This window comes from Salvia hispanica, chromosome 1, assembly GCF_029641045.1.
Source record: "Salvia hispanica isolate PSC_SH4W2 chromosome 1, Shi_PSC_v1, whole genome shotgun sequence".
In the NCBI taxonomy this organism is placed as follows: Eukaryota; Viridiplantae; Streptophyta; class Magnoliopsida; order Lamiales; family Lamiaceae; genus Salvia; species Salvia hispanica.
The window spans coordinates 32,408,693-32,428,773 of record NC_142692.1 but is presented as its reverse complement, the minus strand read 5'-3'; the positions used below and the strand labels follow the sequence as shown (position 1 = coordinate 32,428,773).

Genomic DNA, 20,081 nt, shown 5'->3' with positions numbered 1-20,081 from the left:
TCAACACGAATGATCCATTTGAAAGTTTTTCAAAGAGAACGCTAAAAAGGCTTGTATTGCTTTATTGAAATAATTCTCCATTCGGTAACCATGCATGTAACTTTTTATTGGTCTATCTCAAAATATGCATAATTACATTTAATTTTTATAAATTATATTATGTGGAATAGTTGTTAATTCAGAAGCCAAGTCGAGTCGAGTCGTACGTCAAAATATGCACAACTATAATCGAATTTTTAAATTAATTACTAAATTGGATATCTAAATTGTCACGAGAGTAATTAATAAAACAAGTATTGAAATTAAATTTTTGGATGAGAAGTCAAGATCACGTAGTCATTATTATTTTGCTAAGGGTGATGCTAGCTCATATTTGTGTTAAATTCGCATCACCATCGTAGGTGGTGATGCAGATCTCTTCGTGGTCACAAATTGTAAGTGTGAAACATATCCATGTCAATAGTTTGGAATTAATTGTGTACTGTTTGAATATTTTGTCAAAGACTTAATAATTTGGATATTTGTACTTTGTAATTTGAGTCTCACATATAATTGTTTGTCATAAAAATTAAAAAGAAAAAGAGAGAATTAAGATCAATTTAACTGTAGTACTACTAATTCATAAATAATTTAGAATTTGATTTTAATTTACGAAATTAATTTTTAAAAATAATTATGAATTGATTTTGTTGAGCTGTCAGTTTAGCAAAATTAAATAATAAAAAAAAGAGATTAATTCTGTACGTATGGGGTGGTGATTTGACACCCTGCGCAGGCTTTTTGTTTTTCATAAGCTCATTAATAATCCCACATAATCCCCATCTTCTCTTTTTCCTAAAGCGCTGATTCCGGGATAAGTACGGATCCTATCATACCCTTGTTCATAGCATACTGTATAATTACTCCTCTACACACTTTAGTGGATTATTTTTTTTATTCAACAAAGTACCCCAGTCTTAATTAGAGCATCTGTATCGGTATCTTGATGCAGGCTCGGTCTCGTTATAATTACTCCTCTACACACTTTAATGGATCATTTTGTTATTCAACACAATACCCTCGGTCCTGATTAGAGCATCTGCATCAGTATCTCAATGCAGACTAGGTCTCATTATAATTACTCCTATACACACTTTAGTGGATCATTTTGTTATTCAATACGGTACCCCCAATCCTAGTTAGAGCACCTGCATCGGTGTCTCGATGCGATCTCGTCTCGCCGGGACGAGACCGAGCCCGCATCGAGACACCGATGCAGGTGCTCCGCCGCGTCTCATAGCCTGGGGGAGGGGTGGGTGGCAGGCTATCTCGCCACGCGGGTCGGCCACATGGCGAGCAGCGGTTAGGGCGTGACGCCCACTCGCTGTTTTGGATATTTGATACACAAAATATAGGAACACTCAAGGATAATATATGGAAGATAAGTGGGATTATGAATTTCTCACAAAATGATTACACAAAATACATACAAACAAAGGATGTGCTTCAAACACTACAAAGATTTCACTTCTCTATTTATGAGCTACAATTCTTTCTTTCTCACACTCTTAACTCATTTCTCTCTTATTTTCTCATACAACAAAATGGCCTAATGCAATGCCTATTTATAAGACATCTAAGTCAGTTAAGAACCAACCTTGACTAAACTAAAGATTTCTAGTTACTAACACTAATACATTAAATAATAATAATATCTAGTTAGCTCTATCCATTTCTTTGTCTTGATCACTCTAGATCATTCCATCAAAGTCGGTTAGTGCATGGAGCTAGATAATTTTACAAGTTGCATGACAACTTTTAATCTTCTACAATCCTCTGGCTACTTCATCATAATCTTATATTTTCTTGATTTCTCCATAATGTTCACCAAGCTTCCAATACTTTTAATAAACTTAACATTTCTTAATTGTAAAGTAATTGAGTATAATTAACTCAATATTCTCCCTCAAACTCAATTCTTCAAGGTCTTCATTCCATGCATAAACTTCAATCTCCTAAAAACATCATGTTTCAATGGCTTTGTAAATATGTCTGCAATTTAATCTTGTGACTTGCAGTACTCCAACTCCACATCGTTTTAGTTCACGTGCTCCCGAATAAAATGATAACGAGTACCAATACTCTCTCTCTCTTTCGTTTCATCACTATGTGTAGATAACACTTTTCCTCCCTCTCTCATCTCATTTTGAGGAGAAATGAAGTATGTGTTGGTCACCGGAGGAGTCGTCAGTGGCCTCGGCAAAGGCGTCACCGCTAGCAGCATCGGCCTCATCCTCAAAGCCTGCGGCCTTCGCGCCACTTCCATCAAAATCGATCCTTATCTCTACAGCCTTCTGCTTGTATCCTTTCGCCACCAATCTCGCCTTGTACCTTTGCACTTCACCATTGGCATTTTTATTTGTTTTGAACATCCATTTCACTCCTATGGCTTTCCGGCCTTCTGGCAATGTTGCCCAAGACTGGGCTTGAACGAACTCCATGCTTCTTCGGGCGTCATGTTGCAAACACTTTTGGTTGGACACCGATTCAAGAGTGGATTGAGCGAGCTGCTGCTATTCCAGTGGACGACAAAGATGGCCCAGCTGATGTTTGTGTTATCGAATTGGGTGGAACCATTGGGGATATTGAATCAATGTCGTTCATCGAGATCATGGAAATTTATTGCTTGATACATGTCAACTTGGTGCATGTTCTAATTGTTGTTGGCGAGCAGAAAACAAAGCCAACTCAACACAGTGTTAGAGGATTACGAAGCTTGGGTCTATCTCCAAATATTCTCGCATATCGCAGCACAATGGAACTTGATGAAACCATCAAGGAGAAGCTCTCTCTTTTTTGCCATGTCTAGAGAGAGAACATCATCACCCTCTATGATGTTTCCACATCTGGCGCGTACCTTTGCTTTTGAGAGATCAGAAGACTCGTGAAAGTCTTGAAACTCAACATATACCAGATTTGTTGGATATTTGATACACAAAATATAGGAACTTCAAGGATAATATATGGAAGATAAGTGGGATTATGAATTTCTCATAAATGATTACACAAAATACACACGAACAAAGGATGTGCTTCAGCACTACAAAGATTTCTCTTCTCTATCTATGAGCTACGGCTCTTTCTTTCTCACACTCTTGACTCAATTCTCTCTTGTTTTCTCATACTACAAAATGGCCTAATGCAATGCCTATTTATAAGACATCTAAGTCGGTTAAGAAACCGACCTTGACTAAACTAGAGAATTCTAGTTACTAACACTATTACTTTAAATAATAATAATATCTAGTTAGCTCTAAAAATTTCTTTGTCTTGATCACTCTAGATCATTCCATCAAAGTCGGTTAGTGCATGGAGCTAGATAATTTTGCAAGTTGCATGACAACTTTTAATCTTCTAGAATCCTGCGGCCACTTCATCATATTTCATATTTTCTTGATTTCTCCATAATGTTCACCAAGCTTCCAATACTTTTAATAAACTTAACATTTCTTAATTGTAAAGTAATTGAGTTTAATAAACTCAACACTTTGTGAGTGAGCGTTGATTTTAGGTTATTTTTAATTATTATTTTTTAAAAAAAATCTGAAAAATAAAAAAATTTGACCATTTTTTTCTGCTGTTTTTTTACCGTTTTTTCGCATATTTTTTTTATTTTATTTTTCTTTTTTTTCCACATATCATCTATAAATAACTCAATTCTCCCACCATTTTTTTCACACACAAACACTACACTCTCACAAACACTCTTTTTTATTTTTTTAAAAGATTTTAATTATGTGTTTTTTTATTATTATTTTTTTAGGATTTTAAATTGTACTCCCTCCGTCCACGAATAGGAGTCCCGGTTGGTCATTATCATCCGTCCGCCATTAGGAGTCCCGGTTAGCCATTTTATCTTGGGAGTATAAGAAATGACCCCCTTTTCCCTTAATTTACTCCCTCTCTCTTAATGTTAGATTTCATTATTCCAAAGAATAAAGCAAATAATAATATAAATGGGTCCCACATTTCACTATCACACGCTTAAATTATTACACTCAAACTTTTCTTAAAACCCGCACCCAACTCAACCGGGACTCCTATTCGCGGACGGAGGGAGTAATTTTCTTTTATTTAATGAAGTGTGTTTTTATTAATTGAATTTGTTGGAAATAAAAAATGAAATTGAATGAATAGTTAAGGGATGAGGTGGTTAAGAGATGAATGGATGCATGTGTTGTCTCTTAGTTAAGAGATGGGGTAAAAAACGCAGTGAGACCCATAAATTATTAATGGATGCGACAGTATTGAAACATGGATGCGGATGGTCTTAATATGACAAATTTCTTGGTCGGCATGGATTTTATGAGTTATTGGTTAAAATGTTTAATTGGAGAGAGAAAATGTGGATGTAAGTATTAAAGTAGAGAGAGAAAGAAATATGAATATTTTAATAGGAGTGTAAAAGAGTGGTCGGGTGTATTAATTGAAGAGAGAAAGTTATCGAAAAAGGAAATGTGTCATTTTAGTTGGGACAAACTAAAAAGGAAAACGTGTCATCTTAAGTGAGACGGAGTGAGTATTATAATGTTGTTTTTGAGCAAAGTAAAAAAACTACCCTCGTCGTCCCTTAAAATTTTTTACTTATTTTTATTTTCATTCTTTTTAAAAATTTGTCATCTTTCATTTTTACCATTTGAACATTCCACTAACTCATTCACACTTATATTTTATTATAAAACTATTACTAACTTTTTCAACCACTTTCTATTACATCCTTAAAACCTATACAAGATCAAATCATGACAAATTATAAGAGACAAAGAAAGTATTACAGTAAAAAAATAATACTAATAAAGAATGATATTTCTATTTTAAGAAATATATAATATTATATTATGTAGAATAGGATATCTATATATAAAAATGTGTCCATTAAAATAAAACATATAAAATAGTACTATGTATTAGTTGATTTAGAAGAAGAAACTCATTAAATTGAACACTATATTATGAATGGCAGCTTTGGTGTTTGGAATTGAAGCTCCGGCTGTGGTGTTTGGAATATGAATGGCAGCTTTAATCTTCAATTGTTTTTTTTTTCATTCAATTTTGCTAACAAGTTTAATTACTCAAATGTACTCAAACTTATTTAATCACAACACCACAAAATTTATTTGCAAATTGAATGGTTCTAACAAATTTATTACACATGAAAGTCAAAGAGGTCCTACATTCCACTACCTAACTCCATTTATTATACATTCAAACACTTTTTTAAAACTCGTGTCCGATCAAACTGTGACTGCTAATGAGGGATGGAGGGAGTAATTGTTAGTATTTTGAATAAGATATGAAGTAGTAGTATTATATATTAATTATTAGTACTACCTAGTTTTGTCTATATATTATACTAATATAACAACTGATTTTAAAGTACCAACCTACATCCAACAAAAAAATGCAATTTTTTATTATTGAGTTTTGCATTTTAGATATAGACTATTTAATTTGCATTTTGTATATAGACGAATTGCATTATATATAGTTTATTTTGCATTGTAGACATTTATGTTAAAATGCAAAACTCAACAATATATAATGCAATTTACCTACAACTAAAATGCAATCTGCGAAAATGTATATACAACTAGATTGCATTTTTGTGTTTACAATATATCATATTTTTGTACCACATGGCAGCACTAGATTGAATGTACGTTGTGACTCTAATTAAGGATGCATCCTAGTGCTTCCCTATACAAGTATTACTTATTAGAGGGAACATCTTTTTTGGTCCACGAAATTTTGCCAAAGTATCATTTTAGGTCCGTGAACTTTGAAAATATCGTTTCAGGTCCATCAACTCTGGGTTAATATCATTTGAAGTACTTTTTTACTATTTTCAAGTTTTTCTGGATAAAAATACCCTTGATACCTTAAATGGTATATATTTTTAATAAACTTATCCTATACTCATATTTTTTATAAATATCTTTACTATATATTTTTGATGAATTTTCTATATATAATTTGACCTTCAATATTAATACTTAATTTTGTGACAGGCAAGAAAAGATCCTTATTAATTTTTTTATTATTAAAGAAAAGTTCTCTATTCAATTTTAAAATTCTTTAATATAAAAAATTGAAGAAGCAATTTTACTTGCATGTCACATAATTAAGTGATAATATTGAATGTCAAATTACATATAGAAAATTCGTCAAAAAATATATTGTAAAGATATTTATAAAAAATATGAGTATATGATAAGTTTATTAAAAATATATACTCTTTAAGGTATCGAGGGTATTTTCGTCCAGAAAAACTTGGAAATAGTAAAAAAGTACTTCAAATGATATTAACCCATAATTGATGGACCTGAAATGATATTTTCTAAGTTCACGGATCTAAAATGATACTTTAGCAAAGTTTACGGACTAAAAAAGATGTTCCCTCTTCTTATTATATATTTTAGCTCGCCATATTTTCGGATACAACATAGTGTAACAAGATGTATAATCATTAGATCAACTATCATCCCAAAAGATTTTGACTATATTAATAGTTTAATGTTAGATGTATAATTAGTTAAAGTTGGACTTGGATGTATAATACACACCAATGTGTACAATGTACTATTGTGTTACTTCATGGAGTATATTTACAAATAAGGTATTATGATGTATACATATGTATACACTATGTCACATCATATTTTTATAAATGAAGTATTTTGCTGTATACATATGGTTTTGAGATATGGAATTGAAGTAAAAGTTTATGTGATTGTAGAAAAAAGATGTGGCAATAGTGTGGTCTGCAAAGTGTTGCAGAGGAAGCCATGCCTTTCCCTCGCCAATGTCTTTACCTTTCTGTCATCATTCTCTCTCTCTCTACTATGCTTGGGAAATTGGTAATGGAAGACTTGTACATTTTCTTCCATATTGGAATTCATTACTAACAACCCTTTCGAATCTATTTTTCTTTTCGTAATTCGTATACACACTTTTAGCTATTCACGGGTCGCTCAAGATTGCGTCACTAGGTGGAAAAGTTTTCACAATTTTATATTTTAGTGACGTCATTATTACAGAAGTTAAAATAAAAAAACTAGTCCAATTTGAAGCAACATTATTATCTCATATCCAAAAAATGAAGGTGGTGGTTGATGTATTGGCAAAATGAAACGAATATTCCACACAAATATAAACACAAAACTAAAACAGTTTATAAAGTTTTATAGGTTACTTTATCTATCGCCAATTTATTGGTTTTGGTTTTTTTTAAAAAAAAACTCCATTTATTTTACTTCTCCGTCCATAAAAAATAGTCTATTTGTGGACGGCAATTTTAATGAGAAATTGATAAAAATATGAGAGAATAAAAAAAAATAGGTAAAGTAAATGAGATAGAAAGAAAGAAAAAGAGAAAAAATAGGTAAATAAATGAGATAGAGAGAAAAACTAGATAAAGTATGAAAGAAAGAAAAAAAATAGAAGTAAGTGAGATAGAGTGAAAAAAATAGGTAAGAGCATCCGCAATGGTCGGCTAGCGACCGGCTAGCCGATTCGTCGCGCTAGCCGATTGGCTAGCCGAACCATTGCAATCGGCGAGGGCGATTTCGGCGAGCGGATCGGCGTGGGCTGGCCGATCGCTCGTCGCTGGCCGAAGCGCTAGCCGATCGGCTAGCCGCCATTGTGGAGGCCCGATCGGCCAGCGCCGATTTTTAATTTTTTTTTTAAATCTTATATAAACGCGATTTTCGTTTCATTTTCATTTGCACCACTTGTTTTAACGAGTTTTCTCTCTCTCTAACTTTCTGTACAAGAGCATCATCGAGCGATGGATCACAACAACGAGTCCAGTCCGGCGACGAGCGGATCTCAGACTCCCACAGTACCCGTGGGATCTGGATGGGGGCAGATGGGCCCGGGGTTTAACATCCCTTGGAATCAGATGATGGGAATGATGGCTGGTGCGCCGGGGGGGAGGGGGGGTGATGGGGGGGGAACCAGGGGGGTATGCCGGGCGACGGGCAGGGGAGCGGCGGGCAGTCAGCGCCCGGGTGGGGGGGGTATGCCCCAGATGCAGCAGCAGATGATGGGGATGATGTGGCAGGGGGGGATGCCGGGGGGGGGGGGGTGCAGGGGTCACCGGGAGGGGACGCAGTATCAGCCCTCGCTTGATTTTTTGCCGGCTTCGTCTCACACGTCGACCCCGGTGACGCAGTTCTCTGGCGATGACCTTCTGTCATTGCATGATATGGGGATCGATCTCGGGGACGATGATACTCCCGTTCCAGCGACGCCGGCCGCGCCGAAGAAGAAGACGAGGGGGAAGGGGAAGGGCAAGGCGGTCGGCGAGTCATCGCAGCCCGCTGCCACTGGCCGGAGGAAGTGGACGGAGGATGAGTACGCCGGGGTGGCCAAGGGGTGGTTGGAGGTGTGCGACGATCCACTGGTTGCGAACAACCAGCGGGTCGTCAACATGTGGGCGAAGATCAGAGCTGCCTATAAGAGGCACTGCCCGCATGGGAAGGACTTCAGCAACGAGGAGGTCCGGAAGGGGTGGGAGCGCACCAGGGCCGCGGTGGGCCGTTTTGCGAATTTGTACGCCAACGCCCTCCGTCAGCTCAGAAGTGGGCAGACTGAGGACGACGCCCGGAGGATAGCCGCAAGTCAGTTCCCCTTGGAGGGGAAGTATAAGGAGTTCACCTTCTGGGAGTGCTTCTTGTTGTTGAAGGACTCCGAGAAGTTCCGGGCTGGGTGCGACGCTGGGTTGCCGAAGAAGCAGCGACTTAACTATAGCGGCGACTACAGCGGCAGCAGCGGCGGATCCCACGACCTCCCCCCGGATGCTGAAGAGTTTCCATCCCCTCCTTCATTTACTGGTCGCCCCCGCCCGGTTGGACAGAAGCGGGCGCAGCGGGCTGCGAGGGGCGGATCCCCCCTATTGCCCCGCGAGGTCCAGTCCTCCGCCCTCCCAGCCGCCCCACTCGAGTACACTCTCCATTCGCGTAACCAAACGCGGGCTCAGATGTTACAGGTCTTCCGAGAGTGGAAGAACGCCACTGACCCCACGGAGAAGAGGTTTATTTACGAGATGCTCGAGAGCATGCGTGCTGATTTAGAGATCGCGAGGTCACGGCTGGGGGGTTCCGACGTGGGCTCAGATACCACGGGTGGCGACGGCGGCGGCGACGACGAGGACGACGGCGACGGCAATGAGGAGTAGAGAGTGGCGGGGCTCGTGTGTTGAAGCCCTTTTTTTAAAAAAAAAAATCATGTACTTTTTTTTTATAATCTTTGTACTTTTTTTTTAATGGAATGGATTATTTTTCCCGTATATGTGTCGTAAATTTAATTTCGTATTTTAAGCGTAAATTTAATTCCGTAAATGTAGTATATTTTGAATTATTTTTATTGCAGCTGACCTAAATCTGATGTGGCAGGTGGTTTTTTTAGTGTTGCTGACGTGGCAGGGGAGAGAATGGCTGGCCTAAGCACCATTGCGGATGCTCTAACGTATGAGAGAAGAAGAAAAAGAAGGTAAAGTAAGAGAGATAGAGAGAAAAACTAAATAAAGTATGAGAGAGGAAAAAAATGAGATAAACTGTATGTAAAAGGCACGTTTCATTTTTAAAAATGGAATTATTTGTATAGACATCCCAAAATAGCAAAATGAAACTATTCATTTTCTTGGACAGAAGAGTATTATGGTACCAAAATTAATCATCGACTTCAAATTGAAATTTATCAGATTCAATAACATATTTGATATAACAAAATAACTGATCCGACAATATATTTTGGGGGTGTTCGGTTTGCAAGATTGTATCCGTGATTAAATTTGTAGTATATTTGGTTATGAGATTCAACTCCGCAATTCAATTAAATGAATAATTATGGGATAATTAGTCATAGCTAGCCCCCTATGACTGAAATAATTTCACGACTCAATCCTAGATTGTATCTTGGTACTATTTTATCTTAGAACCGAACGTTGTCGCCACCTCTGTATATAACAAAAAAATGACCGACCCAACTCTCCTGCACCGTGGAACCTGGATGTAAATTTTGTGTGGCTAAGGTGCACCAGGCTTTGTTTGGGAGAGAACCCGAGCAAGGTGGTGGTGGTGGTGGTGGTGATTGTTTGCCAAAGAGAGAGGGGCAGGAGAGGGTGCTGGTGAGAAGCCCGACCCGTTAGCAAGCAAAGATTATCTCCATCAGCTCAGGCCCAGCCTGCAGAGCATGAAAACAGTTCCGGCCCAAATGAACCGGGCCTGAGGCACAAGGCCCAGATGTGGGTCCATATTTGGAGGTAATATCTATCGGGCCCATATTGATATAGATTTCTTAATTAAGGGAATTATACTTATTAAACAGTCAAAGACTAATTATTTGGATATTGATTCTTTACGCAATCAATAAAAGAATAATCCACACATAATATTAAAAGGTTGAATATCTAGAGATTGGTTTCTTCACCGATTTTTGCAATCATTTCGATAAAATAATCCCCCGGTTTTTGCAATCAATCAATAAAATAATCCACCATATAAAAACAATAGATATTTAAAAGGTTAGCCCATCTAAAGATTGGTTCGATCACCGATGTTTGCAATCAGTCAACAAAAATAATCCATCACAAAATTGAATTACACTTAAAATCAAATTTCTTTTTATCACACTTTGTACAATAATATCCACCTTAGAACATATGATATGCCTAAAAGAAAAGGTCAAGGATCAAATCTATCTCCTCTTTTAGTAATAGTATTATCCTAATTTTGAAATTCATCAATTATATCTCAACTTTTATAATCTATCAATTTTATCAGTCATTTTCTAGACAATTATTAAAAAAATTAAATTATTAAATTTTTTATATCATCATACATAAACTATACAACAAAATAATAAGTCATCACCTAACACATCATGTCAGGCTGAATCCGTTGAACTGAAATTTCAATTATAAAATTGATATAAGGTGAAAAGAGTATAAAATTAAAAAAAAAATTGTACTAACAGAATTGATAAAATCACAGTTATAGTAAATTTGATTACACTCCAAAAGAAATAAGACAACTTGGAGTGGTAGGCCAAACTAATACTCCTAGAAAACAATCTTGAGCACAAGTCTGTTTGTATACACAAATAAAAAATGACAAAATCAATCAAATATTTAAATAAAAGAATCACAGAAGGGACTAGGAGACAAACGAAGATTAGTATCCCTACAAAAAACTCAAGAGGCAGAACTGAAGGCAAACCACACACAAAAAGAAACACAATAGAATGATGTGCATTACACCCCCACCCAACTCCTAAAGTTTAAAAAAAAAAAAAAACTCGGCAGTCGACACCACATTCATCATTCATGAATGATTGTGGAATCTAGCCACAAAATAATCACATGCCAAAGTTGAAAGACAACTACATTCCCGCCAATGTATATTCCTCAACCATGGTTGCCAGCTACAAAGTTAAGATATGTCCCCAGAGTTAGATACATGATCACTCTAAGGATCTTATCAAGAGCCAGGCCATGTCACGATCGCCACAAACATTGACCATTTACTCGAACAAGGTGGCCCGGAAAGCACCGACGTTTCACGAATCAAGAATCGGTAAGAGGATGATCAAAGATTCACAAAGGTAGGATTGGTTTGGCTTTACATAGACTAATCAAAACTAAACTTGATGCATGAGTTCCAATGGAATGATGTAACATTCAAGAAACTTAAAGCAGAGGATCAACAAAACTGGGTGGCTTCTAATTGATATCATCTCAACAAGCTACATTCAAGAGCATAGATGATCAAGTTATTACTCTCTAATAATAACACAAGGCCAGATTATCGCCTCAAATCAAATATCACAAACATTGTCCAGTTGCACGAGGTAGCTGGGAAAGAATCAGCGTTTCACAAATCAAGAATTGGCAAGAGATGGTAAGAAATGAGCAAAGATTCAAAAAGGTAGGCTTGGCTTGGTTTTCTGTGGACTAATCAAAACTAAACTTGATGCCTAAGTTCCAATGGAATAATGCAACATTAAAGAGGTCTAAACCAAGAAACTTAAAGCAGAGGATCAACAAAACAATGTGGGTTCTCTAATTGATATCATATCAATGAGCTACATGCAAGAACTTATATGATTAAGTTATTATTCTCTAACAACACAAGGCCAGATTATCACCTCAAATCAAATATCACAAGAAGAGAATAGCAGAGTACATCATTAACTAAAAGAGCAATAGATAACATGTGTAAAGAGTCAAATAGATGCCAACTCTAATATGCTAGGAAACTACCTTCACCGGATACCTATCAATGCAGTCTTCCCACGGCCCATTTTGAGATGGCCTCACGCTGCGGAGCGCCTGCCAGACCGCGCTGTTACACTTGAAACCACTCCCGAAAGCAATCTGCCAGACTCTGTTTCCACGGCGCATCCTTCCCTTGGCCTCAATGTAGGCGAGCTCGTACCAAATGGAGCTCGAGGAAGTGTTGCCAAAGCGATGTAGAGTCATCCTTGAAGCCTCAACGTGCTCAGGCAGAAGCTGCAGGTTCTTCTCAAGCTCATCAATCACAGCTCTACCCCCCGCATGTATGCAGAAATGATCAAATGCCAGCTTGAAATCGGGTATGTAAGGCTTGACGTTCTTCTTGAACAGCTTCTTGATCACCAAAGTGGCGAAGAAGAGCAGCTGCTCGCTTATCGGCAGCACCAGAGGGCCCAATGTGGTGATGTTCGTCTTGAGAGCGCCACCAGCAATGGCCATGAGATCTTTGGACAGGGAGACCCCTGTCTTCCCAACATCATCCTGCTCTTGATAAACGCAGCGAAAGGCCTTATCATCGGCGCCTTTATGCGTCCTGACCACATGAACCAGCTTGTACTTAGCCCTCCGCCTATCTTTAGACTTGTTGGAGAGCAGCACCGCCGCGCCTCCCACTCTGAACAAGCAATTAGGGATCAACATCGACTTTTTATTCCCAAAATACCAATTCTGCGTGATGTTCTCGGTGCTGACCACAACAGCGTAGGTATTCCGGTGCACCTGCAGCATATCCTTAGCCAAATCGACGGCAATCACGCCGGCGCTGCACCCCATCCCCCCAAGGTTAAAGCTCTTCACATTGCCCCTCAATTTGTACTTGTTCACAATCATAGCCGACAGCGACGGCGTCGGATTGAACAAGCTGCAATTGACCACCAAAACCCCAATTTCCTTCGGCTTCACGCTCGTATTCGCGAACAAGTTGTCCAGCGCGCCGTACATGACCTCCTCCGCCTCCGCCCTCGCCGCCTGCATCGACGGATTCGGCGGAATCGAATGCATCGCCTCCGGAACATAGGTCTCGTCGCCGAGCCCCGACCTCTCGAGGATCTTCCGCTGGAATTCCAGCGACGATTCGTCGAAATCGCCGGTCAACCGCGAATGCTTCATGAAGCGCTCGTACGGCGCCTTGAGGCTCTCCGGCGGCCGGTAGCAGGAGTAATCGACGAGGTAAACGGGCCGGGGGCGGGTCATGATGTAGACGGTGGATCCGAACACGAGAAAAGCGGAGCAGGTAATGACCGTTACGAGATTGTACTGCAGATGCAGCCAGAGCTGGCGCACGTCGTCGGGATTCATCTGCGACGCCTCGATGATGATGATTGCCATGATTGGGACCAAGCAGAGCGTAATTAAATGCGAGATCAGGTAATGGTACCCTAGCTTGACGTACTTCAAATTGACGCTCTGTAGAAAGTCCGGCAGCCGCCGCGCCGGGTGGATCCGGACCCCCACTGTGGCGGCGCCCTCTCCGGCTCGGGCCATAGCCTGGTATCGTTTCAAAAGTCTTCAAATTTTTGCCAGCGGTGTGTAGAGAGAGAGAGTTGTCAATTCGATGCTGATAGATTGCTGCTGGGCCTTGATTTCATGCTGGGATGAATTCTCTTTCTAATTTTTTTTATTATTTTTTTTTTTGATCACTAAATTTTATGACGAGAATTGAATAATTGAATGGATGGAGAGTTCTGCCTAAAATTTCGGATCTTGGAAATTATTTTCTTTCCCTAAAAAGAAAAGATTTTAGAAAACATTTTCAAACATAGATAGAGATGTCGGTTATGGGGTGGCCCATCAACATTTGGGTTAGGGGCAAATTTGGGTTAGGTGTGGGCCCAAACTAAAATTAATTCATCGGTTTAAAAGTTCAAACAAAATTAGCGGGCTTTTTAATTCGGCCCACAAAGTTTGGGTTATAGTATTAATCCTGCTTATTCAATCGGTTTGGTTCCTGATTGAACTCATGAGTATGTTAACCGGCATATTGGAACCATCAATCGTGGAACTGGAGTCGGAGCCGTTTATGGTTCGGTACCTATACTAACCAATTAGTTCATATGAGAACCAAATAACCAAAATTAATGTGTATTCGTTGATTCCGGCATATTGAAGAGGGTTGAACCGTGGTCTACGAGTAGTGCTATAATCCTAGACCATTCTCATTCATGTGATATCTATTTGCCATATTGTATTTAGAGAAATGTTCTGCTGAGCGCCAGCGTGAGCGACACTACTAATTCTCTCTCTCTCTCCTTCTTTTTCTTCCTTCTTTTTTTCTTTCTTCCGCAAATCTAAATTCTACATCAACATCTGTTGCAGTTCCCTCTCCATGAATTTTTACTCTAAATTGAAATTCCACAAAACATACTTCCAATTTCTCAGTTCTCCTAAAATTGAAGAAATCTCAAAATTGCAGAGAAGTAAAACCCACAAAAAATTTCTTATTCCCACTCTTGCCTATTTCCATTGATATTGGTGCAATTAAAATTTTTTATACCATCGTCGAGAATTGATTCAGATAAAAAGAGAAGAAAAAACAAATTCGCTTCAATGGCAGAAATATTGATTTAAGCAACAATGAAGATAAAATTTGCCAGAATTCATTTGAATCCAAGTTCTTTTCGTCAAGTGAATTCAATGAAGACAAATTTGTGAATGGTTAAAAGAAAGTTAACAAAAACTGAAAACAATAAAAAAAGAAGAAATTATTCGCCTCTTATTTTTGGGGATATCAATTTCACCGGAATCAATTGAATCTAAGTTCTTCTTCTTCTGGGTTGAATCAAATGAATGAGAAAGTCGGTGACGTTTTGTTCTTCTTTCTGCTGGATTGAACTGCAGAGACGAGAAATTGGGTGAGGATTTCTTCTTTCTACTAGGTTGAATCGAAAAGGTTGAGAGAGTGGGCGAGGGTTCTTCTTCTGCTGGTTGAATCAAAGGGAAGCAAAAGTGGGTGAGGAGAGAGAAATCGATGATGATGAAAATGAAAGACAAACGTTGAAGAGAGGAGAGAAGGAGAGCAAGTGAGGAGAGAGAAAATATACTGACGCTCAAATGTCGCTCAAATAACCACGCTCAGCAGAACATTTCTCATTGTATTTATATGTAAAATTTTAGAATTAAAATTAAGTTATGGAGTAAAATATAAAAATAAAATTTGATTTTGGGTTCTGCGTAGAACCAACGAACTCGTAAATACAGAACCAGGACTGAACCGGAACCACTGAATCGGTTATTAGTCCCGTGATAGCTAAACAATTCAGTTCGATTCTCGGATAACCGAGAAACTGATTGACCAAATTCTCAGCCTTAAGCTATATTGATATCTTTTGCAATTGAAACCATAATTTTGTACTACCTTTTTTTTGATAATTTTGTACTACCTTATTGCAAAACAAATTCAAAATTATATAGTAGTACAGTATTTTGATGATACAGTCCTTTGATTATTTTGGGAGTTTGAAATTGAGGGTGAGATCGAGATATATCTACTCCCTCCGTCCCGGCTAAGATGACACATTTCTTAGTCGGCACGAGATTTTAGGAGTTATTGATTAAAGTATTTAATTAGAGAGAGAAAAGGTGGGTGTAAGTATTAAAGTAGAGAGATAAAGAAAGATGAATATTTTAATATGAGTAAGAAAAAGTGGTTGAGTGTATTAATTGGAGAGAGAAAGTTTCCAAAAAAGGAAATGTGTCATCTTAGTTGGACAAACTAAAAAGGAAAACGTGTCATTTTAAGCGGGACAAAGGACTAATATTGAAACTCCAACTGATTAAGGGACATATTAGTAAAATTAAACTAAGGGTTCACTTTAATTAGTTCACAGGCCCAAAATTTGTTAAATAAAACCATGTTATAACTAAATTATTCAGACCAAAATTTATTAATTCAAAGCCGGCCCAAACACTAATTTCTTGTTGCTGCTGATATAATACAATTTTATATTTCATTTTGATTATTACGGTGGTATTCGATTTTCAAGATAAAATAATATCAATATACAATTATTTTAGTCATAAGGGGTTAACTATAACTAATTATTCCATGATTATCCGTCTAGGATTAAGTTGTGGGGTTGAATCTCATGAACTAAATACAATATAAATTTAATCCCGGATACAATCTTGCAAACCGAACATCCCCTGCATATTCAACTAATATACTCCCGTCCAAAAAAAAAGACATTTGAGACGACACGAGAATTAATGCATAATTGGTAGAATAAGAGAGTTAAGAAGAAGTATATTTAAAATAATGTTAGTGAATAGTGCGACCCATATTATTATTAGTGTTTAACGGTAGGCCTAATGGTATAAGTTGTGGAGTAAATAAATTGATGTATATGACTAATGATTTTGAACACATTTTCCGTAAATGAAATGAGATAATTTTATGGGACGAACGGATGAGACGGGGAAGTACTAAAATTTATCTCGAACGAAAGAAACTTATCGAATTACTAAAATGGGAGTACTAAAATTTGTAGATAGGGAGCTTGTATCGAATAAAAAAGCCTATTAAATTTAGCGATATCTCCTATCGTCAAATTAAATAAGTTTCTTTGATTTGATATGAATTTTAATAATTAATATATTCATGGAATATATAATAAGCGGAATGTAATATTAAATGACAGATGCCACATTTGTAATAGTAAAGATTAAAATGGTTACTAAATTGGAACGATTCAAATTACAAAAGACGAAGGAAGTATCACTATATAGTCATGGTTATTTTTATTTTCTTTGTTTACCAAAGCTAATCTCATTTTTGTGTTTTGATTCAACCAACGAAATTATTTCATTCTATTTATGATAAGTTCCACTTTAATAATAATGCCGAGTCTCATTTTCTTTACCAAAAAATATTAATTTCAACTACTTTTATTTCTCTATCTCTGTTTTTTAATTTCGTATTAAAATTGATGTGGTCGTTCCGTTGAGTAAACTCATGCACATAGACTAGTTATAATAAACACACGAACACGAAAATAAATGCCATAGTAGACTATAATCTCTCATTTATTTATTATAAGAAGAAGAAAACATAATACCCAGGAGAAATGAATACTCCACATTATTTTTCTTCAACTCTTGCTTCAAGTTGATGGATAATAATAAAGAAATTCCCATCCTGCAAAATAAGAAAAAAATAATTTTTAGTATATAATCAGTTATTTCAAAAAATAAAATAAAATTCAACATAATCCCACCTTTTATTTTGCCAATAATATGATATCTTAATTAAAGGTTATACTTATAGCGCAAAGCAGACTCATCCTTATAATCAGGCAGGGGCCACTTTCCCGACTCAATCAACTCAATATCATCGACAAGCCTTTGGAAGTGGAGCTTCACATCCTCCTCCGTCTTCGTGCCACCGACGGCCGCCACCAGTTTGCTCCACCGGTCCGGCGCCTTCTGGTCGAACACCGCCAATGCATCTTCAAACCGCTCGTTCTCCTCAAATGTCCAACTATCGCTAGACGCCATTTTCCACTGACAATATCGAATAATTTGTTTGATATCTGTGTGATGAGCTTTGAAATGATAGTGACTCCTATTTATACAGTTTTGGGAGAATTTTGGCAACAAATTGGTTAGAAAATATTGTGTGGAGATAAGATTAAAATAGCTGGGTGTATCAAAGGAAAGTTAATCCCAAGATATCCCAAAACGTGAAAAATGAATCCAGATGCATCTACTTTGAAAAAATGTAATGCAAAGATTATCAAAGCATGCCATTATATCGTCCAATCAGCGTTCGTTGCGTGTTTCGTTTAAAATAACTTTTTATAATTCAAATATACAAGATTAAAAAAAAAAATGGAACTGGCTTGATTAGTAAACACATGCATGCGACTTTATTAATTTTTTTATTCCATTTTTGTAATTTATAGTAGTAGTTTATTTCAATTATGTAACATTTGTTGTTTTAACAAAGTTTTAATATTTTTTGTTTGTTCATAGATAATAAATTATAATATAAATAAGAAAGAATAAAAAAATGTGAAATCAGAAAAGTGTTTCTTAATTCTTAGTGCTCGAGAGTTAGTTAGTAGTATGAAATTATAATGCGTGAAAGTAGCTTGAGATTCGTGAATAGCTTAAATAAAGGGATTTTTAATTTATTCGTGCTCGACATTGCAACCAAAATTTGTACTGTTGTAATCATCAACTAAGGAATCGTTTGACAAAATAGAGGCGTTTGTTGTATTTTACTCCCTTCCTCCCCAAAAGAATATGCACTTTGAGTTCAGCATAGGTTTTAATGAAGAATTGGAAAAGTAAAAGAGAGGTAGAGAGAAAAAGTAATTAAAGTATTGTTAGTGGATAATGAGTCCTCATTAGAGTGAAAAGAGTTTCCATAATTGAAAAGTACATATTCTTGTGGGATGGACTAAAAACGAAAGAGTGCATATTCTTATGAGACGGGTGAAGTAATTATTTTCCATTTAAGTGCATATTGAGTAATATATATTTTTGATCAAATCTGCAGAAAATATAAAATTATCAGTGAAATATATTGAAAGTTAATTTGAAATCGATGATATTATTTTGAATTTATTGTGAAAATATCACAACTATGCTTAATTCATTGCCAAAAATCATGTTGGTTCTAAAATTATAAGGTTGAATAATAAATATACTGAGGAATGGGGTGACCACTTTCATAATACATCCCAATTATAAAAAAGCATAATACATCCCAATTAGGAAAAAAACATTACGACATCTTTCGTGTATTTTATTACGCTTCCATTTAATTTGCAACCAATATATAATATATGTTCGATCAGATCAATTAAACACCCAAAATATTCATGAGATATTTATAAAATTAAGTTGAAACTTACTAGATTTATCATGGTTGAAAAATAGATATACTAAGTTATGGTGTGACAAAATAGACATAAAAGAATAAAATATTAAGACGTGTTCGGTGTGTTTTAATTACGCTCCATTTAATTGCGCATCTCATAATATATACAGTATATACTCTATGTTTGATTAAATTACCAAAAAAGACCAAAATATTCATGAAATATTTAGAAAGTTCATTTGAAATTCACGAGATTATTTTGAGTTTATTTGTAAAAATATAACAACTATGCTTTTAATTAACTGGCAGAAATCACGCTAGCTCTAAAATTAATCGCATATTTTCTTTATCGTGGTTTGGATAATAAATATACTAATGAATGGTGTGACAGAATAAACATACATGATACACCCAAGTTGAAAAAGGTATTAAGCCATACTTGGTCTATTTTAATTACGTTTCAGTTTAACTACACATCTCATGATTTATGATTAATACTCCCTCAATCCCATAAAAATATATGCGCTTTCTATTTTTATCTGTCCCATAAAAATATATGCATTCCATTTTTGAAAAGTTATATCAATTTAATAATGTAGGTTTCACTATCCATTAACACTACTTTAACTATCATTCTCCTATTCTCTCTTACTTTACCAATTTTATATTAATTCTTGTGTCATACCCGTTGCTCATATATTTATGGGACGGATGAATTATAGTACTCCATATAAATTTTTAAAAGGACACAGATTTTAGTGCATTATTATTGGTAACTTAAAAGAGATAGAAAAAAAAATTGATTGTCAGTGGAGAACAAGTCTCACATTATTAGAGAGAGAAAAAAAATATTAAATTAGAAAATTAATAATTTTAAAGGAGAGAAAATATTTCATAATTTTAAAGGACAAGGGAAGTTTATTTGAT

The 20,081-nt window shown here is 36.4% G+C and overlaps 1 protein-coding gene and 1 long non-coding RNA gene across 2 annotated transcripts; both read right to left on the bottom strand.

Moving 5' to 3' along the window:
* Positions 1-12,179: 12,179 nt before the first annotated feature.
* On the bottom strand, positions 12,180-14,008 carry LOC125185529 (3-ketoacyl-CoA synthase 4). The gene has a single exon (XM_048082079.2). It carries the CDS (start codon positions 13,814-13,816, stop codon positions 12,290-12,292), a length of 1,527 nt encoding a protein of 508 aa, XP_047938036.1. The 5' UTR covers positions 13,817-14,008; the 3' UTR covers positions 12,180-12,289.
* A 3,327-nt stretch (positions 14,009-17,335) lies between these two features.
* LOC125185533 (uncharacterized) lies at positions 17,336-17,844 on the bottom strand. Its single transcript, XR_007170163.2, has 2 exons — positions 17,545-17,844; positions 17,336-17,465 (listed from the first exon to the last, which is right to left on the bottom strand). It is a non-coding gene; the product is annotated as an uncharacterized LOC125185533 (long non-coding RNA).
* Positions 17,845-20,081: the final 2,237 nt, after the last annotated feature.

Bases quoted from the DNA above. Each gene is read 5' to 3' on its own strand.
- LOC125185529 (XM_048082079.2), bottom strand. From the start codon at position 13,816: ATGGCCCGAGCCGGAGAGGGCGCCGCCACAGTGGGGGTCCGGATCCAC.